Genomic DNA, 26,851 nt, shown 5'->3' with positions numbered 1-26,851 from the left:
AAGATCTCACCCCACTTGTCCCCTGCCACCCTGCCTCCTGGTCCCCTACCATGTGTCACCTCCTTCACTCCCTTGCAGCCACATGGGCAGCTTCCCGCTCCCGGGGAAGGCCAGCCTCCTTCCCAACTCAGGGCTTTTGCACATGCTGTTCCCTCTATCTAGAACATTCTTCCACCATGTGCCCTCCTTCATTTGGGCCCTTAATAATAAATGCCACCTTTCTTAGAGGGCTTCTGTGACTACTGTGTCCCCTGAGAATTTCTAACTCCTTGCCATCCTTATTTTTCTTCATGGCACTGCTTGAAATTGTGTTACTTGTTTGCGTATGAACCGTCATGTCCCATATAAGAAGAGCCTGCTTATTGGAGGGGGTGGCTGCTCATTCCTGCCCCACCCCCAGGACTCAGAACAGGCCATGGCACTTGCTAAATGGGGGCTCAGTTTGGGTGTGTGGAGTGCAAGAGAGAAGAAAATGCCGCCTCCTCCGGGCAGCCTCTCCCCCACCCCCACCCCCGACCTTCCCTGCACGCATGTGAGAACCGCTATTTGCCTACTCACGGGGCTGCCTTGTCTTCCCTGGTCCTTTGGGGTCTCTCTCTAGACCTAGAGCAGCTTGAGAACAGGGGTGCACTCGATTTTTGAGGTCACAGTGTAACTCCTGGCACCCAGGAGCTGCTCGGTCAGGACCTCCCTGAGACTGGCACCCGGTGCAGGCAACCCACTTCCCAGGCTTTCTCCCCTTTAAATTCTCACAGCAATCCTGGAGGCAGGCGATTGTATGCTCTTTGGGTCTACAAGGAGTTTGCAAGGTCGCACCAGCAGGAAAGGCTGGAGCTGAGGGGTCAGATCCCTGTTTGTGCCCTGCCCCCCAGGTCCTTGCATGTCTGCTTTCCCCCTGCCTGGAATATTCTCGTCCCCCACCTGCCCTGAGTCCGCACTCAGGACTCTGCCCTGAGTCCGCCCGTCCTTTGGGGACTGATTGCCTCCTCCAAACGGACATTACCGGCCAGAGCAGAGTCCCAGGAAGGCAGGGCTCTGAAGAGGTTGTGGCTTCTTCTTCTGGCTCAGGAGGCAGCAGGCTACAGGTACTCAGTAAATGTGCGCTGGCTGATGGATGGGCTCCTCAGACTCCGCATACTTCCTGGGAGCTCCCGGAGCTGCTAAGGCTGGGGGAGGTGCGGGAGTGGGTCGGCTCTGTGGAGCATAAAATCAGACAGTTGTGGAGACTCGCAACCAGTGAAAGCGAAGTGTCCCCAGGTGAAGCCAGTGGCATCACAGCCCCAGGGATGCCATGGAGAGAGCCAGTTTTCCGGCTCACGTGGATGGCCGGCCGAGGCAGTGATGGGTTTGCATGGCCTGTGTGTCCACCAGCCCGATGGGTCCCCTTCTCCTCCATCTGTGGGAAACCTGTTCTTCAGGCACCTGAGAACAGCAGGCCTGTGGCCCCTTTGGACAGGGCAGCGGGACACAGGCGCCTGGGGGTCCGGCTCTGAGCATCCCCCTGGTCCTGACTCTTTTCCTGCCCACTGTGCCCCACTTCCTGGACTCCCTCTTGAATGCTGGGGCCTCTCCTCTGACAAACGGAGTAACTGTGACCCCCTGTGTGTGTCTGGGACCCTCCATAGTTGTTACAGGATTTTGCCTGTGTCTTTTAAAATCAGATCCCCAGAGTGATTTAAAATCGGATCCCTGAGTGACTGTAGGAGATTTGTGTCGTGCTGTTTGCCGGGCAGGAAAACTGAGACATGGAGAGGCTCAGGGCTTGTCTGGGTCTCACAGCTGATGAGTACAGGCCCATGGCCCTATCTGACCTGTAGCCCTGTTCTCCCCCTTTCCCAGTCTCAGAGTTGGGGCATGGGGCCTTGCAAACTCCGGGGCCATGGGGATGAGCCCCCAAGCAGTGCTGATCTAATGGCTCTCCTTTCTCTCCAGCTCTGTGGCTGTGGGCTGCTTGGCGTGGGCATTTGGCTCTCCGTGTCCCAAGGCAACTTTGCCACCTTCTCCCCCAGCTTCCCCTCGCTGTCTGCAGCCAACCTAGTCATCGCCATCGGCACCATTGTCATGGTGACAGGCTTCCTCGGCTGCCTGGGGGCCATCAAGGAAAACAAGTGCCTCCTCCTCAGTGTAAGTTGGACCCCAGATCCCTCCAGCCCCAAACTCTGATATCCCTACACTTGGGCCACTGAGATGGCAGGTCCTGAGATGACCATCAGCCTCCTGGATGCCCAGCCTGAGCCCGGGGAAATTGTTTCAAGAGTGTTCCTTGAATGACCACACCCCTCATCCTCATGATTGGGTATCCCTTCTCTACTTGTCCCTCCCACTCCTCCTCGATTGGCTGTCTCCTGTATCTCCCTCCCTTACCTCTCTGGGATTCCGTGGAAGTAGCTGGCCACCCCCACACCTGGGAAGCCCAGTCTAGGGGCCACTTGTCCCCTGCCCCCCTGCCATACTAGTGTGCACCCCATCCCCAGCCATGGCCGCTACGATGTGCCCACACCTAGGCTTTCTCTTTCCAGTTTTTCATCGTCCTGTTGATCATCCTCCTAGCAGAGCTGATCTTGCTTATTCTCTTCTTTGTCTACATGGACAAGGTGAGCCTTATGAGAGGGGAGGGGGCATATGGGCGGTGGGGTGGGGACAGGGCCAGCCAGAGGAGAAGCACTGACAAGGAGGACCTCTGAGGAAGGGAGGAGGGAGAACGGAACCAGGGGAGCTAGGAGAGGCCCCGATGAAAGGTTTGGTGGGGGCAGTGTAGGGAAGGCGTTTGGGGGGGCATGGGTGGCTTATTGCCTGTGTAGTCTTGGGAAATAGAATCCTCTGAATCATTGGCCATGGACTGTCTCTGGCATTAGTGAGCTCCCCATTACTGGGAGCATTCAGGCATAGTTGTGCTGACCCTTTGGAGGAGGGATTCAGGTGTCTGCCCTCAACCTGACAGGTGAATGAGAACGCCAGGAAGGACCTGAAAGAGGGTCTGCTGCTGTACAACACAGAGAACAACGTGGGGCTGAAGAACGCCTGGAACATCATCCAGGCCGAGGTGAGGGGCCAGCCGGAGGAGGGGGCGGGGCCTCAGACTACCCAAGGGGCCGGGAGAGCTGCTGGGGTTCCCCATACAGGGAATGCTTCTGGAGAGGGGCAGCAGGGGAGCGAAGGAGGGTGAGCGGGATCTGGACACAGGAGTGCGTGCCTTAAATGGGTTCAGGGAACTAGGGAGGAGAAATCATCTTTATTTCAGCAAGGGGGATGCCTCCCTGATCGTGGGTCAGGCAAGGAGGTCCCTGTGCTAAGAGGAAAACAAGTCCATGCAGCCCAGAGCTCCATAGTAAGCCCTGGATTTGGGGTGGGGGGTGCAGCAGCTGGCTTGGGACTGTCCCCAAAGCAGAGCAGGTGGGGTGGGGCGGGTGAGCAGAGGGCTGAGCGCTTCTGGTCAGGGGGTCGGTGCCCAGCTCAGAGAGGCAGGTGGGCATCACCTTTTCTGTGCTCTGGCCTCCAGGGAGGGGCTGTGGCTTCCCTTTTAGGGCGAGAGGGATGCTCTTGTCTCCTCTGCTGACCTGCAGAGAGGCAGCGTCTATGGGTTGGCTTGGGAGGATGGGAAGGCACAGAGGGGGACAGCAGGCTGCGGGCACCTGACCCCATGGGCTCGCACCCCCAGATGCGCTGCTGCGGCGTCACTGACTACACGGACTGGTACCCAGTGCTGGGGGAGAACATGGTTCCTGACCGCTGCTGCATGGAGAACTTCCAGGGCTGCGGGCGCAACACCACCACCCCTCTGTGGAGAACGGTGAGGCTGGACGCTGCTGCCTCGGGGCCTTCTCCCAGAAGCCTGGGTGCGGGACGGTGTGGCCAGAGGACACCCGGAGTGGGGCACTGGGGACTCCAAGAAGTTGGCTTAACAGAGGTGGGGTTGGGGACACACAGGACTGAAGCTAAAAGGCAGGTGGACCTTCGGGCGGGGGGTTGGACCCACAGCTGGGAGTGTCAGAAGGTAGAGGTTGAAGGGGGTCTGAGGGTGTGCAGTGTGGCCTTGTAGGTGGAACCCTGGGCGGGAAGGGGTGGGGTCAGCTCCAGGGCAGGAGGACGAGGGCTGAGGGACAGGGAGGGACAGAAGGAAAGGGCAAGGGCAGGGGCAGGAGGGGAAGTGAGGTGGGGGCTGGGCAGGGGGGGTAGTCACTGTCCTGTCCTGCCACTGCCTTAACCTGCGGTACCTGCTCCCCAGGGCTGCTATGAAAAAGTGAAGATGTGGTTTGATGATAACAAGCACGTGCTTGGCACGGTGGGGATGTGCATCCTTATCATGCAGGTAAGAGGGCGGGCTAGAACCGAGCCCCACGTACCCCACACCCCCCACACCCCTGCATGCACCCCCACACCCCTACATGCACACCTATGCACCCTATGCATCCCCCAGACATACTCCCACTCCACCCCACATCCCTACACGCACCCCCACGCTCCCCCCACACACCCCTACATGCATCCTCCTACACACCCCTACATGCATCCTCCTACACTCCCCCACACACACCCCTACACATACTCCCCATACCCTCCTTGCATGTTCCTGCTCTGCTGCATCCAGAGGCCTTCCCATTCACTGCCTGTCCCAAGCCAGCAGGCCCAGCGGGGCCCAGCTTCCTCTGCATTCCCTCCGAGTCTGGGGCCTGGTGTCGGAGCTGCACGAAAGCCCTGGGCGGGTTTGCTTGAGAACATGCCTGCCCTCCTGAAAGCGGTGTCCCCAGGTAACAGGTCTGAGCACAGGCTGGTGCTCCATGGGCAGCCTTCCTGGCCATGTCGCCTGTGAGATGTGCAGGAGCTGGGCGGGCTGCCTTGCTTCTTTGCCTTAGTTTCCACTTCAGTGTAATGGGCATAGTCATCATGCCGCCTCTCCGCATCCAGTGGTTGAGCAGGACCAGGTGGCTGGGAAGAGCTCCAGCCCAGACGCTAGAGAGGAACAAGGAGGGAGAACCTGCCTCCCTTCCTGAAGATGAGGCCAGTGTGGCTAGAGGGGGGCCAGAGCCCCCAGACCTTTCTGGGACGAGCCTTTCCTGGCTCCCTCCTCTGCATGGCTCCAGCCGTTTCTGAATGGCTCCTCCAAGCAAGAGTCTTCAGTGCCCGATTCCCCTCGGAGCCTGGAACTCTGCTGGCCAGTCTGTGTGAAGGTGGCCCACCTGCAGGAAGTGCTCTTTCAGGTCTGACCACGTCCAGTTTACGAGAGAGACTTCAGGCTCAGCAGACGAGCCCGCTGTTGTCCTTGCAGAGCTGGGAGGACACGTGCGCACGGGGGCAAGCCTCCGTTCAGCTCTGGGACTGGCTGCCAGTGACCATGCCTGGAGCAGGACCAGCCAGGGTCTCCTCCAGTTAGGCCCCGACACTGGGAGCACCAGTGACTTGGCGTGGCCTTACTGTTCTTGCCATCTTCCCGTCTGCCGCCTCAGTTCCTTGGTAGATACCACTTAGGACACGTCCTTTGTGTGTCTGGTCTTTACCACAGCCCTCGGCAGTAGCCCCATTTCCGAGCCTCTGAGGAGTGTGTGACATTCTGTGCCGGCAGCTCTGAGGGGCTGAGCTCCTGGGTGCACAGCCTCCTTCTGGCAGTCCTCAGGCCCGCAGGCGGTCATCCCCGCTCACTCCGGGTGCCGCGTGGCAGACCCCCGCTGCGGGCTCCCGTTCTAGGCCCTCTCCCCGTGTCTTTCAGATTCTGGGCATGGCCTTCTCCATGACCCTCTTCCAGCACATCCACCGGACTGGTAAGAAGTACGACGCCTGAGCCGGCTGGCTGGGAACACCCTGGCCCGCCGACACGGACACTGTGCCCGGGAAGAAGATTTGAGCTTTGTGTTGCCTGCCCGCGCTCTCCAGACTGCTGACCCTTGCAACCACCTCCTCAGCCCGCCCGCCCCCAGCCCACCCCGCCTCAGCCTTCTTGGTGGGTGGAGGGCCAGGGAGGAGGAGGCGTGGAGGAGGAGCACACAGACCTTGGGGTGCTGGAGGCGCCTGGATTCCCGCATCTGTGTATTTGCCAAAGAAGATAGGATGGGCCGGGTTCGTGCTCCTGGAGCACCCCCAGCACGGATGCGTTTCTGCCCCTGCCCTTCCTCACCCTGCCACTTTGTCCCCGTGGGTGGGGAGGAGAGAGCTCCCTCCTGGTGGAGAGACTGCCCAGTGGAGGCCACTGGTGTCCACGGCCACCCCCCAGGGCTAGAGCTTGTGGGGTCGGGGTCTGACTGCCTCTGGGCAAGGCCCCTGGGAGCATCTTGCCCAGGCCTTTTATACCTTACAGTGTAACTTTTTTATTTTATTTTACTCTGATTATGATTATTCAGGAGTATTATCTCTCAGATAAGTTTAGGGTTAGTTTTCTGATTTGTAACTTTTTACTGTGTTGATTTCTGTAATGGTTTGATTTTTTTTTTTTTTTTTCCCTGAGGGTAGGGGACAGGTGGGAAGAGAGGATGTCCATCAGGTTTCAGTCAGGACAAACCGCCGTGCCACGCTCAGGAGGCCCTGCGGTGAGACACGCCGGGGCCAGGCCCAGGACGCGCTGAGCAGGAGGGACAGTGGGCGGGGTGGGGGGGGTTGGGGCCTGGCGTCAGTGTCCCAGGGGCCTGGGAGAGACGCATATGCAGAGGGGCAACCTGTGCAGGGTTGAGGCATTTGCTGATGCCAGCACCTGGGGCCAGGGCAGTTAGGGGTCGTCTTGGGGCTTGGTGCAGTGCTTTACCAGGAACGTGGCCAGGGCTCTTGTGGGTCCTTATTCTTCATGGATGAGCAGTCTTTCTTGTTTCCCTTCTTCCTTCCTCCTGCCCTCTGCTGGCGAGGGAGGCTCCCCCTTCCGCCCCCTGTGGGCATTCCCGCTACAGGTTCTGCAAACCCCAGTTACTTTCACAGACATTCCTGCTAGAAATTCTCGGACAAATACCTCTCTAGTTCAAATGCTGCTCACTTTCTCACATTGCTTCTGGAAGGGGAAGTAGTTCTTATGTTTTGCTGCTCAGACAGGGGCAGAGGACCCGTGACCATCAGAAGGGGAAGGCAGAGCTGGGGCCCTCGATCATTCCAGCCACATTCACTGGGCAGCAGAGTCCCTGCTGAAGGGGTGGGGGGAAGATAACCATGGGGCCCCAGGACCCCCGTTCTCTTCCTTGGGGTTCACTGATGGCGGAGTGGTGGTAGTCATGTCCTCCAGGGCCCCCGGGAGAAGCCCTAAGAAGTCATACTGGGTCTTGCTACAGCTGTAGGAGGAAGCAAGCAGCCTATATCTGGGAAGAGGAGCTGAACAGGCAGGGTAGGGGGTCTGATTGCCACCGGGGCCCCCATAGGACTTAATGCTGGCCTGAGGGAGTGTTTTTGTAGTTTGAAATAAATAAAGTCAAGAATTCACACAACTGAGCTTGAAAAGGCTATCCACTAGCCAGCTAGGGTTGGTGGCCTTCCTGGATGGGGCCTCGTGTGGGGCAGCTGCCTTTTTCCTGCATCATTTGGCTCAGTCCCTCAATTTCCCACCAAGCCCACGTCTCCTCTCCAACCTCCACCTGTCTTTTCCAAAAGCTCAGGCCTGCCCCCTGCCCCCCACAGCCGGCAACACCTCCACTTGCCTAAGTAAAATGCAATTGGGACCAAAAGTACAGAACTTTTGGTGTGTTCAGGATTCCAGATTTTGAGGGTTGGGGTACAGAGAGTAAGGTGGTCTCAGTGAGTCAGGCAGAGTAAAGACCATCCCCCACCCGACCCGAGACATGCACAGAGGATTCTCTGGGGAAGGTAGGGAGGTGGGTCCTTGGGTGGAGGATGGGGCAAGCACACACATGAGGCCGACTGCCTCCCAGGTCTTTTGGCGCTGCCTTCCTGGTTAGGAGACACGGCTGCCACCCCGGGGCCTTCCTGCTGCAGTGCTCAGGGCAGACATGCCACCATGCCACCGCGGACCGGACAGACTGGCAAACGAGCCCCAGAGTCGCCGGGTGGGACTTGGTGCATAAGGACTGTGTGCTTGGGGGTGGGGCGGGACGGGCCGGCTCGTTCACACCTATCAGTGCAATTTCAGTTTTTGTTCAAATCCACAGCAAAATTCTAACACCTGCGGGCGGGGGATGTGTATAGCCTCCCTGGCAGTCCTACGTTTCTGGAGCTTCAGGGTTGTCCTCTGGCCCCAGAGCCTTGGCTACAGTCCCCCTATCTCCTCCAGTGCCCTTTCCCACCCCTCACCTGTCTGTCCTCCTCATCCAGAGTCCCCAGACTGCCATTCAATTGAGTCGCCGCTGGCTGGAAGGCACGAGTCTCGAGGGGTGCTCTTCCAAGCCCCCAGCCCTTTCTGCAGGGTGGGACACAGCCCACGGAAGGCAACGTTGCATGATGTCTGTGTGGTGGCCTTCTCCATTTCTCCCGACTGTGATCTCGTTGGGGCAGGGTTCCCTGAACGAACCCTCTCACTTGGGGGTTCCCTTGCCAAAGTCCAAGTGAGTTCAGTCAGCTCTGATGCAGGCAGGTTACAGATTCGACTTAGAAGGTCAAGGTTCTATAGTTGGCTTCAAGGGAGTGTGGGCCAGAAACTTGGCCTTTTCCTGCCGCCATCTTCCAGAGGACGTGAGCGAACAGGGACTGAGAATTACCCTTGGGGGTTGCTGGAGCAGGTGTCAGGGGCCCGTCTCCACCTCCACGCCCCAGCTGGAGCATAGTCACCCCCTCTCTCCACCAGCATGGGCCTGCATCTGGGGCTTTCACCCCAGGGAGGTGGCTGACCCCACCCCAGACCCCCACACGGATGTTATGGTGTCACGTGGACCCAGGTGGCCATCCCTCCTTGCTTTGGTGCCCCCAAAGCAGTCCAGGTGGCTGGAAATGACTGTCCCCGCCTCTGCAGCCCCCTGCCCACCCACACTGGTGGAGGTGCTAGCTAGCAGGGCCCTGGTGTAGGGCGGGAGCTGGGTGCCCGGAGCCCCCCCTTTTGTCCCTCCACCTTCCCGCATCTGGCTCCCCAGGGCCCTGGCCACCCATCTCGCTCCTCTGCACTTCCATGAGGCCTGGTCCCTTCTGGGCCCCTGAGGGCTAGAGCCAGGGGCTCACGCCCACACCCTGCCCCCCAGCCCGGGAGCGTGGGGAGCTGGAGGGAGGGAGAGCCAGCCCAGCTCACTTGCTGGGTTCGGATGCACTTTCCTGCTTGAGATGCCCTATCTGTGCGCTCCCTTCATCCTCGTCCTGGCTTTCTTGAACACCATGTTTTTAGCATGTTTTTAAATAAAAACTGATAACGTGTCAAAAGCACAAACAGACGGTCTCCTGGTGGGGTGTTTGCGTTCGTGTGGCCACAATGGTGCTTGGACTTGTGGTGGCCGGGGTGAGGGACACAGATGCGGGTCAGGCACTGGCTCTACTATTTGCTCAGGATACCCCACAGCAAGGACTTTCTCTCCCCTTCTCAGGCCCAGGTTCCAGGCCTGCTGGGCACAGTGGGGCTCAGTCCCCTCCGGGGTGCCCCTTTGCCCGGTGACTGAGGGCAGGTCTGTCCAGGGACCAGTCCCAGAGGCCCAAGCTCTCAGCAGGAGAGGTCAGCTCCCCCCTTGGTGTCTGTCACTGGTCACACGCTGCCCGGCTTGCAGGAAGGTCTGCAAGTGGGTTGGGGGAGGGGCAAGGAGTATGTCATTCATGGCTTCCCTGAGGGGCAGGGGCCATCGGTTTTAGGTACAAACTCTCCCCAGTCCCTCTGATGTTCCTGGGGTCCATTTGGGCCTGAATGTCTTCCAGGAATGGCGAGAACTTACAGCATAACTTGGCCCAGGCTGTGCTCTCTTAGATGGGGGCTCTGAGACAGTCTCAAAGAAGGCACGGGAGGTGCAGGTCAGCAGTCACCAGACAAGAGGTGGAACCCCAAGGTAGAGTGGCCCCCTGGCTGAAAGCTAGGGACCCAGGAGAGTAATCTGGAAAGGGAAGTCGGTACCTGGGGGGTGGTAGTGAGCTATGGAACCGAGATGTGGAGGCTCAGGGTGGAGGGCAAACTCCCCCGACCCCATGCCTCCGTTTTGCTCTGGAATGGCCCAGGAGCAGCACTGAAGACTCCGCAGAAACAAGAGGGAAGTCAGATTAAATGATCGTCACTTTGGACACAGAAATATTGGCATTGCAATGGTTTCTTCTAAAGCACTCAGCGAAGAGGAGGAGGCTATTGATTGAGCCATCACGTTTTTGCTGAGTTTAATGACAGCAGTGGAGATGGACTACCCTGGCTCCTTAAGCTAACGAAAAGCAGAACCCCATGCCACAGGGCTTGCTGGGGCCCAGGCTCTCGGGAGCTGCTTGTGGAATGTCCCCACTGTGCCCGTTCAGACTGCCAGGCAGCGAGAGCCAGGCGGGGCAAATGGTAGGCACTGTCTGCTTTCCCTGGCTGGCCCGTCATGCAGAGCAGGGCGGGGACCCACTAGAACAGGGCTGCACAGTGGTCTGTGGCTGATCCTGGTGGGTTGAGCCTGTGGCTCAGAGATTTTCCTTCTGGTGCCTGTGGAGTTCTAAGACCTAGCCTCGCCTAGCATGCTGAGCGGAGCTGATCCAACATGCGGGCAAGGCGGACCAGAGCCGTCACTCCGTGGCCTCAGGAAGCTCCCTGCCCTTTGCCTCCCTCCTCGAGCCTCCCACTGATGCCCCCACGGAATTCCTGGGATCCCAACGTATTCCCAATACATGTCTCTTCTCTGGAAAGGGACACCAGTTCCTGAAAAGACTCGGCCTTCTTATTACAGGTTGGCACTCAGGGAGACACATTGAATTTGACCTAATCCCCAACTTGGGGGTTCTCTAAACCGCAATCAGGGACTCATGAGCTGCTTTCACTGTTTTAGAAGTCCAGTGGAAATTGCTCAGAACCTCTTCACGGGTGCCCAGGCTAATGGAAGCATAGCCCTCATAGCTCTGGCTGCCCTGGACACGTCCTCAGTGCAGTGCCATTGTTGGCACCTTGCTGATGGCAAGGGTCAGATGGAAGCTTTCCTCACCACCCTCTTCACCCCTGGCTTGATCCAAAGGATCCTCCCAAGTCTGGGTTCCTCACAGCACCCTCTCCTTTTTGCTCAGTCCTTGTTCCATTGGGTTTCAGCCCGAAGACAGAAGCAGGAGGAAAGGGAAGTAAGGGGTTCTCATGTATTTGCTTTAAGAAGAAGGTAATGGAATGATCTAGGCTTTTTGGACCGTGTCTCCTCCACCCCCAATGACTGTTTCTCTATTCTCAGTTGGGGAGAGGGAGTAGGAAGCAGGGTCCCAGCTCAAAGTGAGCCCACCTTGTGGTGACATGACAGCTTGGCATTCGGGCTGACTTGAAGCATTGGCACCTGCTGGGAAGCAGTAGCTCTGGACAGGACAGGGCCAGCTGGTGGAAAACTTCACAGACCTTGCTGCTGCCCACCTACCTGAGTCCCCTACTGGCCACCAGAGCCTTTCTAGACGGCAGTGACACTCACCCACTGTGCTGTGCAGAAGGTGGGGGCCCAGACAGAAGCGTGTCCCTCCCAGGCACACTTGTGTTCTTCCACGCATGTGCACACACATGCACACTCACAGTGGTGCTGGAGGAGACCAGATGTCTGGGTCCAACAACATAGATGACCTTGCATGGGCCCTGGGCGGGATCCATTCCCTGTCTAATATGCAACCCACCAGAGGGCTGCTGCTGCGGCTATTCAGGGAGTGATCTTGACCCAGGGTTCCAGGGAAACCCATGAGAGCTGACCAGGCTTGCAGACGAAATCTGCTTACATATCAAGGGAACAGGCCCTTCCAACTTTTCTCCAGGTCAGAGGCTCACTTCCCATCTGCTTCCCCAACCCACCCCAGTCTCACCATCTTGGGACCCCCAGCTTTCCCAGGGACTGTTCAGGCTGTCCCTCTTACCCACCCCACGAAGTTTCCTAGACAGATGAGTAGATGAGATCGAATGAATGGTTTGTGTCATCAAAGCATTGACCTGTGGCTCCACACTGCGTAACCTGATGCCCTCAGCTCCCTGAGTACTAAGATTGAAGTCTTTTTGCATTTGGAGGAAAGAGGGTCCCACTTTGGATTTGGGGATGGAGACGAATTCGCTGGTCCAGGTGAAGGAACACAGTCACTCTGGAATGAGACGGGCTGGGGGTCCAGTAGGTAAAAGTGTGTGTCTAAAAGCCGGGAGCCTGAGGGCCAGCCGCTGGGGGCCCCTTGCCCCAGACCCCGCACCACATGCAGCCTCTACTGCAGCCAGCCCCAGGTGATGCCCACAGGACATGCAAATGGCAGGTGCACGACCAGAGCCGTCCGTGCATCATGGTGAGTGGTGCAGGGACACTGGCTGACCTCCGGCAGAGAGCGTTCGGAGGAATGCAGTCCAAGCCACTTGTTGGAGCCTGGCTCTTGCTTGCAGAATGGCATGCGTATAGGCGAGGCAAGGTCTGTTCAAACAAAGAATAGGTGGGAGCCAGACCAAGAAAAAGGGTAGGCAGGACCCCAATCAGTGTGGTCAGTAGGTTTCCTAATAGGGCTCCCCCTTCCACTCCTCCTCCCCATGACTAATGTCTGCTCCAGCACGTACAGTGGGTTGAAAGACATCTGATGAAATGATGATCTGAGATTTCCCTGCAGAGCAGGAAAAAAGCAACAGAAGGTAGTCCTAGATAGAAGTCCTTTATTATCGTGCCTCCCAGCAGGTGAGGCCAGGCTTACATGGAGGCCAGCTAAGGACAGGGCCATGTTCACAAAGATACAGTAAGTTCTCTATATGCAGTAGGTTAAGGCAACTTCTCAGTTTCTAAAATATTGTGACGACCCATATCCATGGGCCAGCTGGTTCCAGAAGCCCATCCGGCCTACTACTGGGCTGCCTGGAATTGCTAGTGGCACTTGCACAGGGTGTGTCAGGGGCGGAAGCAGGAGGGGAAGGGGGCACACGGGAGGCTGCAGGACAGGCAGGGCGGGGCCCTTGTGCTACACTAGAAAGTGGGGGCGATGAGAACGGAGCCGAACTCTCCCAAGGCACACAGAAGACGGGGCTGGGAACCTAATCTGCTCCCTTCCAGGAAGATGACCAGGCACCTGGTCTTCCATCACGGTTACAGACCCACACAGAGGGCAGAGCAGGCGCCACAAGAAGGCACGGCAGAAGAGGCGCATTCGCGGTCTGCACTTGCGTGGCGAATGGGCTGGGCTCCCGCCAGACATCCTGGCGATGCTGAGGGCTGATGCGCATACAAAGGAAGGTGGCCGAGCGTCCTTGGTGGGGTGGCCTGAAGCAGCGGTCCTCAGAGGGTGGGTCCAGGGGCCAGCAGTGCCAGCATCACCTGGGAACTTGTTAGAAACGCCAAGTTCTCCGCCCTGCACCTGCAGAGGGGACGCTCTGGGGGTGAGTCCTCTGGGTGGCCTGATGCATCCTTTGGCTTGAGAACGTCTGGTTCCGAGACATCACTAGCACCCTCGGCCACAGGAGCGCCACCCAGCAGTGATACAAAGGATGCGTTTTCTCCGTAGCTAGTCAACCGCCTTCCCCTAGTCCTCCCCTTCTCTCCCCAGGCCCCAGGTGGCCAGAAGTGGAGAATGTTTGCAAGGCTGAAAGCAGGGTGGGTGGGGATGAAGGTGTTTCAGTCCACTTACTCTGCCTCCAAACCCTGGGATGGACCAGAGGGACCGATTCGAAGACCCAGCCTGACTGCAGGGCGCGAGGATTCTGGGGGCACATCACTGCCCCACCCCCACCCCCAAGTTGCGCTGGTCCTTCCAGGCCTAAGTGGCTATGACCGCGCACTGGCTGAGTGGCCTGAAAAGATTCCAGGCCATCAGCTCTGTGAGACAGAGCCCACACTGTGCACCCCCCACCCGCCCCGGAACCCTGCAACAGCAATGCAGGGGAGGGAAGGTGGTTAACGTGGCCCCCCGGGGGGTCTCCTCCCCACCTAGGGTGGCTCTGAGTGCCTGTGTTGTGGGACTTTCCCCCCGGGGCCCCGCAAGGGGCAGGGACAGGTCTTTGTCATGCCCTCACCAGCCCTCCGTGCCCCAAGATGTGCTCTCTCCTGGGTGTGAGATTTCACATGCCCTGTGCGGTTCCCTTGCTGAGGTCCCGTCTGCTCTCACCCGGTGTCAGCACCGGCACCCGAGGTGACAAGTAGGCCATTCCCCTAGCAGCGGTCCCTAGGTCCCCAGGGCCCCGCCTGCTGCCTGAGCCACCCCACAGCCTGGATGTCCATGGGAAAGAAGCCAGGCCGCTCTGCTGACTGCAGATGTGGTGGTTCATCTGCCCTGCTGCTGCTATTGGACAGTGACCCCCGAGGGACACGATGTTCCTGAACGTCAGCCTGACAGCTTCCAGCAGAGCCGGAGAGCAGGAGGACACCGAGCAGCGGGGGCTCCCAGCCCAGCGCCCCTGGCTGCCACCCAGCTGGGGGTGCCCGACAGCAGCCACGGCCACTGACTTGCCCATCTCTTAGCAGCTTGGAGCCTTAATTTTGTTGTCTTAGAGTGGGAGACTGTATCTTGTAGCGACCAGCATGAGAGAAAGCACTTATGTGACTAGCACATTCTAAGCACACAGTAGGCCCTCAGTAACCACCAGGACCTCCCCTTTGGCAAGGCCTGAGCACTGCCCCCCACAGCACCCCCCGCCCCGGATTTGGGGCAAGGCTCCTGGGAGACGTAAGGAGAAGAAAGTTTCATAGACCTTTGAAGCAAGTCTCATTCCCTCACCAAAGGCTGGATTTCACTCCTGCCTCCCCAAGAAAATGAATGAGTGAAATCAATGAGACGGGTCATCCCGAGTCGGGGACAGGCCATGTTCTCTGAGGGTGGCTGCCCCAGGGCGCGGGCAGAGGGAAGGGTCAGGATGTGTGACTCAGGCCGCGTGGTTTCCAGCCACTGCCTTGGCTTCTTTTCTGGGTCCCTGTGTGCTCACGCACGACTGATAACAGCTTTCAACAGTCGTGATGCCCTTCTCTCTCCCTCCAAGGAACTCGTGAGCACGTCAGCCTTCAAGCAGTGTCCTGGGTGCAGATCCGCACGCTCTCAAGTAGGGTGGGCGCCTCCTGGGCTCTGGACTCCAGCCTTCAGCGTGTCCTGAGCCAGATCCAGCTGTACCCTGGGCCTCCGTTCCCTCTGTCTCTGCCTTCCCTCTGTGCTGTGGGCACGGATAAGCAGAGGAGCGTTCTCTAAAACTCTGGGTCATTCAGTCTCTGCAGCTTGGACCCTCTGTCCTCCTGCTGCTGTCAGGGTGGGACAGTGCCCAGGGTAGAATCACAGCTAATCCCACCCTCCGCCCGGATGGCCTAATCCCATGTGGGGCTGGGGCCAGGATGTCTGCCGATCACCCCGTCCCACCTCCACAAGCCCCGCTGACCTCAGGTACCACAGCACCCAGACCCTCCCCGGGCATCACCGCTTTCCACCGGCCCCTCCAAGAAAGAACGCAGCTTTCAGCCCTCCCTTGGTGAGACCTGTCAGTCTGCCTCCTAGCCCTGCGGAGAGCTTGGGGATCAGTCATTTCCCAATTGCCTGCACGAGTCCTAAGGAGTTGGAGGGTAGCAAACATAGCCCCTGTACCGTTTCTTCCAGCCTTGGTGCCGTCCAGGATTTCTGGAAAGCTAGTCTCCCTGTTAATGAGTTTGCATCAGCAACCCCAGGGCCCTGAGGACAGAGGGGATAAGCCAGCTGGGGTTCCAGTAGGTCCTGGAGGACCGCCAGGGTCGGGAAGTCATCTGCCCTGGGAAGCTGGTCCTCCCTCTGTGCGTGTGTGTGATCTGTGTTCTGAGGGGGCAGAGCTTCTGTCCAGCTGGGGGCTGTGTTTGGGGGCAGCAATGACCTGTGTTAGGGAGAGAGAATGCCCTTCACACAGGACTGATGCAGGTTACCAAGAGCTGTGGTCATCATACTGGGACTTGGAAGGAGTTGGGAGGCAAGGTGTGACTTTTCTTGGTCTTGATCTTAGCAACAAGGGGCCACCCTCTCATGGTGGGGTGTGAAAGGTTCCCCAGCATGGGCAGCATGGGACCTGGAAGATACAGGAGCTGGGTGCCGGCTTCTCTGGCTACAAGCTACCTACTTGGGACAGCTCCCCCTTGGGGGAGGTGGGGGTCCCTGTGGCTGACTTTCAGGTTGACACCTGTTCTTTGGAAGACTGCCAGCATCTGTACTGTCCATTTCCCAGGGTTTTCCTTTTGTCCGATTCTCCCTTAGTATTTGAGAAAGTTCTTCCTAAAAAATTCCCTGCCTGATTCAGGGAGAATGAAGGAAGGGACTGAATTCACTCTGGGAAGCGGAGCGATGGCTCCTGGAGGCGGCTCGGTGGTGGCCATGTGGCCAGGGACTGCGGGCCCTGGAGAAACGGGGTTCAGGGCAGAGTACCCCTCTACTCAGAGCTGCTCCTTCTCCGTAGCTCTAGCTTTGCTGGGTCTGTGATTTGGCCTAATCAGGAAGGGTTTTTCACTCCCACCAACAGGAAGAGCTGGAGATCATTTTAAAAACCTGGCATTCCAGGCATGGCCTGAGAATCAGGCCATAGAGAGGAGATCCCTGAGGGGCGTATTACTGTGGACTGGGGCTCAAGGTCATGGTCTCCTGGGACAGCATGTGCCCATGTGGTGGCCACTTTACTTGCCTTGGTCCGCTCCCTGGCTCTGCCACCAGCCATCTCTGCCTAACCCCAGCTCTAGGGTCCTAACTGCACACCTCTCCACTGCTGGGCACTGCGGGAAGGAACCAGTGGCCCTGGAAGGGCACTCCCTTACAGGTGAGAAGGTGTGGGGGTGGGCACATCAAAGGGCTGGGTCTTCTGAGGGCAGAGCTGACCCTAACTGCCCCCACCCTAAGTATTTCCCAATGGGGAGAGAAAAGGACACCAAGCAGGGATAAGAGGAGGGGGCTCAGCACCAGTGGGGAGCTCACGTGCCCAATGCAAAGAGTCCCAGAGGAGCTGGAGTCTTCAGACCTTCATTCCAGTTTCCGGAGCTGGGAGGGAGCAGAGGCTCTGATTCTCACCCTCCTGCAGTCCACGGACCCCTCACGGCTGGTGAAGGGAGGGGCGCTGACGGATGGGTTCCCCCGCTTGGGGATCCTGGCAGTGAGCATTTGGAAGTAGAGGGAGGGGGCCGAGGGACCCTGGCCTGGCAGGGAGAACCGCAGGGGTCAGGGTCTTGGGCACTTGGTAGGTCCAAAGGGGCTCGGCAAAGCGGAGGGGCTGTTTCTGGGAGTTTCTGGGCAAGCTGAGGCTGACTCCGCAGGCCTGGAGGGTGGGATCTGGGCCCCTGTCCTTGGGAAGGGCCGTCAGAGGGGGATGCAGTTGGCGGTTAGTAAAAATGCAGCTGGAGCCTCTGGTGTAGGCAGCAGGTGAGAACCATCCCGCAGATCTGCCGGGTGGAGAAAGCAGAGGGGCAGAGAGAAGTCAGAAGCCCAGGAAGCTGCTGTCCCCGGACCGCCCTGGGGCAGGCTGGTCCCACTCGGGTGCACACGTGGGGACCTTGACAAAGGGCAGATTCCAACTCGGGAGGCCTGGGGTAGGGCCGGGAGATTCTGCATTTCTAACAAGCCGTCCCCTACGGGTTTGCGGCCACCAGAGATGGTCTAATTTAACTAGATCCTGCAGGGTCTTCGTTCCGCTCCTCACGGCTGTCTGAAGCTGCTCTTCTCCAGGACAAATTCTGTCTGTGTCGTGCTGCTCTCAGACTCCAGGGCAGAACTAAGGTTCGTAGTCAAATCTCTGATGTACAAAAGCCACAGGGGAAACAGAGGGACCTCCAGAGCTGTCACCAACTCACCCTGGAAGTCAGCTTGCAACGCGGCCCACGCCAGCCCCTGGTCACATCCACTAGCTGAACAAGGAGGCATGAGAGCGTCCTGCCCAAAGCAGGATAGTCCAGGAAAGTCACCATCCCCCTGCAGGGCCTTACTTTGCTGATCTCTAAAATGCAGGACAAGAAGCTGGGGCTGTGTCAGACCCAGGAGGCCCATGACGGCCCATGACGGTGGAGGCCCATGACTGTGTGCATCGCAGCGATGCCATTGGATCCCGACTCCCTGCACACAGGGCGGAGGCGCCATGAGGGCAGCCCCGTGACTCTCCTGTGGTGCGAGGGCAAAGGGGGACTTCCCTAGAGACGGGGTACATGCCCCCATTGCTCCCAAATGTTTCCAATAGCTGCTGCTGACCGGATCTTGCCAGAGCACATCTGGGTGCGCCCGGAGCTCTGACCAGTGGGGGGGAGGGGAGGCTGGTGGAGCCGCCGAGGTGCCCGCAGGCATCTGGCTCCTCCTTGCAAGGCTGGCTTAAGGAGGGGGCCCAGGAGGAGCGCTGCTTCTCGCCCCTTCTCCCGCACTCTCCATTCCTTCCCCGGGAGGATGGTGGGGCCCCGCGAGCACAGCTTTCAGCTTTCAGACTCGGCACTCAGAGCTGTGCTGATCCACATCTAGATTCGGGGCCCCAAGCTGAAGGCGGCCCGCCAGGTCATCTCCTCTCCCACAGGCTTTGGCAGGGGCCATCACAGCCAGGCCACCCAGGTGTCGTGAGGCACACCCTCTTCCCTGTCCCCAGCTTGTGCTTTGATGGCTAATCTGTGCGGTTACCTGGATCTTTCTGGTTCTTGCTGAGAGGAAGGCCATATGGGAAGAGTTGGCCCTGCACAGACTTGTGGCCACATCTTCTATGGTCTATGGTCCGTGCCAGGGGCCTGAGGGAGTGGAGCTTCCTCCCAGGGAAGGCACATGAGCGGGGAGGTGTATGGGACAGAATCTTATCGTGCGCGTCCACACCCCCCCAGCCCCCGACACATGCAGAGGGGTCAAGGATGCACTCATCAACACACGCGTGCACACACACAAGCACCCTCATTCGTCCAGAGGAGTACTAGATGCCCTCTGGTCCCTAAGCGAGCCCCAGCGTCTCCTTCCCGAGAGAAGACATGCAGAAACCTGCACCAGTGGCTTCAGGTGGCCAGCAGGATGAGCAGAGAAAATGTGGGACAAATTGAGTGCAGAGGCAGGAAGGGTGGGGACTGGCTGGGGGGTTGTGACTCAGCCGGGGGGAGCAGGGCTGCATGGTGCCCGGCGGCCTCTCCTGGCAGCCTGCCTAGGTACAGCACTTGTCCCCTGATGGGGCCATTTGAACAGGGAGGGGGTGTGCTTTCAGGTTCTTTTGAGGTTTTTGGGCCAATACCTCATTGTTATCAAGAGCATCAAGGAAGGGCCAGGGAGGTCCCAGGAAGCCAATCCAATATGATCTTTCAGTTTTCCTTTTAATGACTTGCAGACCCCAATGATGGCTGTCTTGTGAATTTTCCTGGCTCTGTGACATGTTCCAGTCTGGAACCTCGGGGTGGGAGTAGGGTAGATTCTCTTTGGGGCTGTGGGACCTTGGGCACAGTTATATCCCTCTCTGAGCATCAAAGCTCCCTTTATCAATAGGAAAGCCTCCAGACTATTCACTGGTTGGCAGCCTACCCTGGAGAGATTCTTTAAAAACGAGGATGATAGGAACAACATCACGGTTCCCCTCCCACACCCTGAGCCTCTGAGAGGCCAGAAAGTGGCTCTCCTGAGCCCTCAGGATAAAGCTCTTCCCCCACAGCAGCCAGCAGGGCTTTATAAATCCAATTCCCTCACGCTACCACTCTTCCCCCTCTTGATTCTTCCTGTCAGACTCCTTCAAGATTTAATTAACTATCACTTCCTCCAGGAAGCCTTCCTTGACTGCCCATGACAGGTTATAGCCTCCTATGAGCTCCCCCAAACACCAAGTCTCACACTTGCACAGCACCCCTGACTGCAGGCGACAACCCATGTTCTGTGTGTCCTCTCCCTAGAGTGAAAGCTTGCTGGGAGAAGGGGACACATCCTGCCCTCTTGTGGGCCCGGCACCGGGCGCAGAGTAGCTCTCCCTTCAGCCTCTGCATGGAGGCTTCCAGAGTGTGTGTGTGAGCAGGGCGGTAGGAAAGGGAGCTGAGCCACTACATCCTTTCAGGGCAGAAGTTTCCCTGCCAGAGTAGTCTGCCCATAAGGGAAGCTGGCGGCTGTGTGGCTGTGAGCCAGTAAGCACACCATGGGGCTTGGTGTCTTCAGAGGCATAGGAACAGGGTGGGCCCAGCGTTCTCTGCCTCATCCCAGACAGTCTGAGCCTGATCCCATACGACCAGGGCTCGCTGCACCTCCTAGAAGGAAAAGTCTGATTTGGAGGCACCTCAAGGCCCCAGTTATCCCTTTCTAGTCTGAAAATCCTGAGTCGTGAATCCGATGCCTGGGGTGGACAGAGGGGCCCTGCAGGGTCTTGCTGGAAGTAACAGGTGCATGCCCAGAACGTCTGGCTGCAGCGTGGGAGGGATGAGCTGCCTACCAAGGACAGGGCGCCCCGCTGCAGTGTCCTGGCCAGACCCCCGGCTTTGCTGCACCTGCAGCCACACACAGCTTTGTGTTCCGCAGGGACTGCTGCTAGAAAATTCTCAGTGTTAAAAAATTCTCCTCTCTGTCTCCTTGTAAATTCTACCCGTGGCTCCTGTCTGTCCTCTGGTCCCTCCTGGGAACGTCTCCTTGCTCCCCCCGCCCCCCATCTGCCTTCAGGTGCTTAAGGACTTCAGTGATGGTGCCATCTTCTCCTGGCGCCTGACCTCTCCCACGTCTGACTTCCAGATGCTCCGTGGCTCCTGTCACTCACATGGGCCAGTGTTCTCAGCCTGGGTGCACACGGAACCCACCAGGGAGCTTTACAGGATGCTGGTGTCTGGGTGCCAAAGCCCCAGACGGTGTGATTTGATGGTGCTGCGGTGTAGCCTGGCCAGTTCTAAAGCTTGCCAGGTGGCCTCCTTATGCAGCCAAGGTTGAAGCCTGCGGCCACAGAGGCTCTGTGGAGATCCTCTGTCCCTCCAGCCTGCCACCAGTATTAGTGTCTGGTCCACACAACCACGGGGCCACAAGACACTCGTGGCCAAACCCCAAACAGTCGCGTTTTCTGATTGGCATTCACACCATTTACAAGACGTGCTTTGACCTTCTAGAATAACTGCAGCACATGAGTCTCACTGAGGTGGCATCCTTACCTGAAATCATGGAACCTTAGAGCCCAACCCCTGCTTCAACCCGAGCAGCTCCTCCCCATGTCTCACCTAGGCAGGTCAGGAAAGACTGCCTCTTCACAGAAGGCTTGAAAAAGTCCACCTCCTCCGTTTTATAGGAAAGGAACCTGAGGCTCAGAGAGGGAATGTGACTTCCTCAAGGTCACATACTAAGAGGGGAGGCCCTCTGACTTCATAGCAAGGTCTCCTCTGGTCCTGGAGACTAGGGAAGCAGGACACCGCCTTATCTCTTGAGCCTTGGGGGTCTTGGAAGGACCAGGCTGGGGGCATGGTTGGGGAAGGCGCCTGGCGCCTGCTCTGATGCATGAAGACTGGGAGCCCGGGCGCAGGCCAGGCCTGAGCCCTTCCTCCCGGCTGGCGGCCAACCTGGGCTTGGGGAGCTTAGTTCCAGCATCGGCCAGCAGAGGGCGCTGTGACCGAGGCTTAGCTGCCGGAGCTCCAGCAGGAGCCCAAAGGAGGGGAGAGGCTGGACAACGGTGGGGTCCACAGCGGAGGCCAGAGGAAGCTCCTTCTGAGGGACAGCGAGCTGAGGGGGACCGAGATTCCATGGGTGTGTGTGTGTGTGAGGAGGAAGCCTCTGCAGGCCCGCGGCAGCCTGCCCGACAAGATGGTCCCCTGGGCAGCATCTGCCTCCCCCCTTGTTTCACCTTGACCTTAGGCTTGGGGTACTGGCAGATCCCTCCCTGACCCCGGCCTCACTGGCCCTGTCCTCAGCTTCTACAGGCTCCCAAGGCCAGAGAGGTCTGGAAGAAAGGGGTGGAGAATGTGGTCCTGGCCTGGTCAGTGTTCACGCTGCACAGGTCCATACACCTGGAGCAGACAGCAGGTTTCTGGAAACTCCAGTGGACCCAGGGGCTGGAGCACACAGCAGCCCTTCCTCAGGCCCCGGTGGCAACTGCCCAGCTCAGAAGGCCTGTGCTAGGGAAGTGCAGAGAGGGGGCGTCTGATGTCCCCCCGGGGCTCCTGGCCTGCCTGCGAACCAGTGGGGGTGGAGGGGCAGGAAACAACTTTCTGAGAAGGCTTTTTCGAGAGACAATGTGCCCATGTGGAAATGAATCAAATAATGATGGATACCATTTATTGAACACCTGCTATCTGCTCAGCGATGAGCCAAGTGATTTACATATATATTGCTAATCCTCTCACCAAACTAGGGATAATTAGCCCCATTTTACAAACGAGGACCTGAGGCCCAGAGATGGAATAACCAGCCCGAGGTTGCCGGGTGCCCCCCCTCCAGCGGGTAGAGCCCCAGGGGCGAGGCTGCTGCTAGATCCCCCGGGCGCACAGGCAGACGTGGCTAGGCCACGCGGTGATCTGGGAGGAGCCCCACCCTCGCAGGTTCTCCATGCCCTACAGCCCCGGCTTTGCTTTCCATGGAACTCTCTGCTGGGGCGGGGTGGGGGAGGGGCTGGAAGGAGCTGGGGAAAGCAAAAGACCAAGAGCCAGGAGACCTGGGTGCCTGTTCAGGATGTGACACCCTCGGGAAGTTTTTTTTCTGGGTCTCAACTTTTTGATCTGTAAAATGGGAGAATGCGGACACTCGCTGGGTGCGGGGTCTCAGGATGCGGTGGAGATCCGATGACAGAAAGTACCTGAGACCGCTCTGAGGTCTGCAGATAGCTGGACAATAGCCACGTGCACTTACGGGGAGGCCTTCACGTGTGCCGGGCACAGAGAGTGGGTCACATTCATCACCTCATTCTGATCTAGACCTTATGTGTTGGGGATATGATCCCCATTTTGTGGAGGAAGCCGTGGTGGGGCAGGGATGTAAGGGCTCTGAGGGGCACAGGACCAGAGGCAGGGTTGGCCCCAGGGCCTCTGATGCCCCGGCCACTGCTCTCACCCGTCCCCTGGTCAGTGCCTGTGGTCCAAGGAGCAGGAAGGGCCGGGCAGGCTGGAACTCCCTCTAGCACCCGCTGGGCCCTTGCCGCCTGTATCTGCCACCCCAGGGTGCCCCTCCTGACTCCCCTCTATGGACCCTGGACTGGAGCCACTGGGAGAGCACCACTGACATCCTGGGGGTTAGCGGGGGGCCAGATGGAGCCCCGAAACAGCAGAAGGCCTAGCTCAGAGCGGAGACCTGGGTGTGCACAGGGAGCACACATCCATTAGCACACATCCATGTGCACACACACACAGGGACGAGTGCATGTACATGCACATACACACACGTGCACAAGCACACCTATACACATACCCATGCATACAACCCCACATACGCTGAGATGCATGCAGACAGCCCGCGGCCCACACACACCCCAGCAGGCTATGCATACACGCCCACGTGCACACACACGGTGCAGGCACATACCTGAGCTCACACGCACTCACTCTCCTCCCAGGTCTCTTTTAAGTTCAAGAGGGCCCCCGGGGCCCCCGGGCATTTTCCTTCATCTTTTCTGGGGAACAGAGTGACTATGTGATTCACCCTTGGCTGCCGAGGGAAGGTGGGGAGAGGAGGAGGGGAGGGGAGGGCAGGGCAGCACAGGGGTGTGCAGATGGCAGGTGATTTGCAATCCTCGCTAATGGGAGACGGGTTCCCAGATCTTCTAGACAACCCCCTGTCCCAAGTCCACCCCCCCACAAAGCTCACCTGCAGACAGGCCACCCCGATGCCCACCGCCCCCATGAGCAGCAGGTGGTCAGCCAGGAACTGTTCTAGCTTCGTGATGCAGCCGCCCTGCAAAGTAAGGGCAGGTGACACAGGGTGGCCCAGAAGCCGGCGAGGCTGGGGAGGGGAGGGCTGGCAGGGGAGCTGCAGTCCACCCAGCTGAAGGCAGGCCAGAGGCTTAAATGGTCTGGTCCAGCCTTTCAGTTGCCCACAGGCTTTGCAGGTGACCCAGGGGCCTGCCATGATGTCTGAGAATTCCCCAGGGCTTTTTGTGCAGACCATTGAGGGCCTCTTCTTGCCTCAAGGCCAGTGTGTTCGTGTGTCCTGCGCCCCTGGTCCCCATGTCCCTGTACTTCACGGGTTGGGGGCGGGGGCTCCTGGATGGCCGGGACCTTGGGCGCTTACCTCCACCTTGTAGATGTTGGAGGGATGGGCCCGCTGGCCACAGCGGGTCACCACCGTCTTGCAGCAGCTATCCGGCACCCGGCGGCCCTCGGCCTCCTGAGACAGGATGTAGGCGCTGTGCTGCCAGTCGGCAGAGCTGTTACTCCCACAGCACTTGAACTGGAGGGAGAGACAGAGGCTGGGGGCAAAGAGTGCACATGGGGCCCTCCGGCCCCTCCATGGCAGGGCTGCAGGACGAAGTATTTGGATATTAACCCACCCCCTCTTTGTTCTCCCTGTGAGTTTTCCTGTGCCTATTTTGAGCAAGGAGCTGGTCTCTTTGGGGCCCTTCTGTCCCTGCAGGTACAGAAGCCAGCTGCGAGACGAGAGCCCTTCTGGCCACCCAAGTCCTGTAAGGAGATGACGCCGGCGGTCCTGAGGGCAGGGAGGGTCTGTGAGTAGATGAGCGGGGAGTAGAAGCAGGTGGGTCCCTGAGAGAGTGGGGCCGTATATTCCTGGGCAGAGCCCAGGGCAGGGCCAAGACCATACCGTGGCGGGAGTCACCCAGGGGGCAGGAACCCAGCCTCACTAGAGGCTCCTGGACCCTCACTGAAACCCTGAAGCCTCAGAGCCCTCAGACCTGCAAGGACACAGAGGGTCCCGGAGCCCCAAAACGGGCAGGTCAGTGCTGGCCGGGGGGCTCCAGAGCAGGAAAGCGCCCTCCTGGACTCCAGTGACGCACAGGACATTGCTTCTCTCTTGCCCTTCTGAGAGGAGGAGTGGAGAGCCACAGAGTCAGCTGTGTTGAGGCCATCTCTGGTGTGTGGGCAGCAGGCAGGGTGAGAGGTACCCTTCGTTACCAAGCATGTGCTAGGCAGCTACTGTGTGCCAGGAGTGAGGCTAGCTGGGGCTCACGTGAACCAGGTGGTTCCTGGCTTTCTGATCCATCTTGGTGGCTTACTAGGAGAGACCCAGGGAGACGGGGGCTGAGTAGATCCAAGGAGGAGGGGTGAGCGGCTCTGCTCATGGGCCTGGAAGGGCACAAGGAAGAGGAGGAGCCCCGAGGAATCAGGCAGGACGGAGGGGCTCACAGAGCCAGGAACGGCGGGGGGTGCCGGAAGTCATGTGGGATTATACTTCCGTGTGTCCCCTGCACAGGAGACTCAGCCTCTCTGGGCTTCCTTTTTGTCACCTGTCAACGGGGCTAACGATGTACCCCCACGCCGGGTTGCGTGAGGGCCAGGAGAGGTGGTTCTGGGAAGCCCGGAGAAGAGAGCCCTGCAGGGCTGAGCCGTCAGGAAGAGACTCCCTCTCGTGATGCTCCTTTCCTGAATACAGGTGTGTGGGCGCCATGGGACATAGCGGGGCGCAGCCTACAGCCCAGATGCTGGCCCTGGCCTCAGGCCACCGCCTTCTCGGGGCTGTCTCCTCGGCGGCAGGCTGGGGCCCAAGTTCCCTCATGCCCCCTGGTTCTGGCTGTGGCTGGCACATGTGGGTTGAGGGCCATACGTTCTGGTGCCCATGGAGGCCCTGGGCATTGGCAGACGCTGGCCCCCAGCGGTGCCCTTCCTCATGCTGTTCTCCACTCTCTGACTGCCCCTCCTGTCCTCCCCACAGAGGCAAACGCAGGCACTCCTTTCTGGTCCCCCCAGTTGGCCTCCCCAGCTCTTTCTTCCACTCTGAGGGGCCTCCCAGACTAGTGCTGGCTGCCCGTGCCTGATGTGTGTGGGGCTCTGGGCAGAAAGCCTCGAGGGCAGATTCAGGCTCAGTTTCTCATGAGGGAGTCCCCACAAGTGCAGACTGAGCTTTGGACAGGGCTGACCAGCAGCGTGTGCGTGGGCTGAGCATGTGGGTGTGGGTGTGGGTGTACCTGTGTGTACACGGGGGCCCCTAGCCACTAGAGCAGAGCCCAAGAGATGCCTCTGTGCAGAGCCTATTGGGAGCTAAGCCAGTCTTGGGGAGATGAGGCAGGTGCCTCCCCCACTGAACTAAAATTCCCTAGCGCTCCGAGCCCCACTAACTTCTGCTCTGCCGACTTCCCCGGTATTCCTGGAAAAAAGACCTAGGCCTCAGGCCCAGGGAGGGGTCTGTAGTGACAGAGGTGGCAGGCTAAGGCTTGAGGTGGGTTGGCAGGAAGAAGGGGGACCAGAACGGGCAGGTAGAGCTTCCTTAAATTCGCAGACCCCAAACCATCGGGATCCTGGAGCCACACTGTCCCAAAGAACTTTCTACAATGATGGAAATGCCTTTTACTTTTGCTTTTACTGTGCTGTCCAATTTGGTGCCACTAACCATGTATAAAGGTTATTGGGCACGGGAGTGTGGCTAGTGACTGAGGAGGTGGCATTTATATTAAATTTAAATGTGCACGGCCACACATGGCTAGCGGCTATCCTACAGCCCAGAGAAGGTCTGAGCTCCATCTGCCCCTGCTCTATCCCTGGCAGGACCCCAGGCCTCACTGGAGGGATTTGCTGAGCCTCTTCTTGGAAAGACCCCCTTTCTGCCCCGCAGCTCACCACTGGGAAGCTTTTACAGCGGCCGGACTGCCTGTTACAGATCCCACCTGAGGGACCTCGGCTCTGCTCCCAGGGGAGGAAGCAGGCAGCACTGCAGTGGAAGGAGCCCAGATCCCTGGGCAGAAGGAGGCTCCTTCCCCTTGCACAGCTAGCTGGCTGCCCACAGGGGCCCAGCAGGGAAAGGCAGCAGGGGTGGGGCTTGGAGGAAGCACTGAAGGGGGGCTGTGGGGCCGGGGGGCTACGGTGAGGGGCCAGGCACAGGAGGGATCAGG

General features: G+C 58.8%; 2 protein-coding genes across 7 annotated transcripts in view; one reads left to right on the top strand and one right to left on the bottom strand.

Annotated features, from left to right (window-relative positions):
• Nucleotides 1-9,276, top strand: part of TSPAN9 (tetraspanin 9) — a 192,931-nt gene extending 183,655 nt beyond the window's left edge. For all 5 annotated transcript variants that reach the window (XM_032349100.1, XM_032349102.1, XM_032349103.1 and 2 more), the window contains 6 exons: nucleotides 1,933-2,124; nucleotides 2,520-2,594; nucleotides 2,942-3,043; nucleotides 3,659-3,790; nucleotides 4,226-4,309; nucleotides 5,705-9,276. In XM_032349100.1, coding sequence (XP_032204991.1) covers nucleotides 1,933-2,124; nucleotides 2,520-2,594; nucleotides 2,942-3,043; nucleotides 3,659-3,790; nucleotides 4,226-4,309; nucleotides 5,705-5,776 — 657 coding nt within the window. In that variant the 3' untranslated portion in view covers nucleotides 5,777-9,276. The remainder of the gene's footprint in view (nucleotides 1-1,932; nucleotides 2,125-2,519; nucleotides 2,595-2,941; nucleotides 3,044-3,658; nucleotides 3,791-4,225; nucleotides 4,310-5,704) is intronic.
• A 3,356-nt stretch (nucleotides 9,277-12,632) lies between these two features.
• TSPAN11 (tetraspanin 11) overlaps nucleotides 12,633-26,851 on the bottom strand; it is a 65,517-nt gene continuing 51,298 nt past the window's right edge. The window contains exons 6-8 of one of the 2 annotated variants that reach the window (XM_032349097.1): nucleotides 24,082-24,240; nucleotides 23,659-23,745; nucleotides 12,633-17,348 (exon numbers count right to left, since the gene is read on the bottom strand). In XM_032349097.1, the coding sequence (XP_032204988.1) occupies nucleotides 17,289-17,348; nucleotides 23,659-23,745; nucleotides 24,082-24,240 (306 nt within the window). In that variant the 3' untranslated portion in view covers nucleotides 12,633-17,288. The other variant, XM_032349098.1, reaches the window with a different exon arrangement.

Source organism: Mustela erminea, chromosome 6 (assembly GCF_009829155.1).
Source record: "Mustela erminea isolate mMusErm1 chromosome 6, mMusErm1.Pri, whole genome shotgun sequence".
NCBI lineage: Eukaryota > Metazoa > Chordata > Mammalia > Carnivora > Mustelidae > Mustela > Mustela erminea.
Note: the sequence above shows the minus strand (reverse complement) of the source record. Positions and strands in the feature narration are given on the sequence as shown.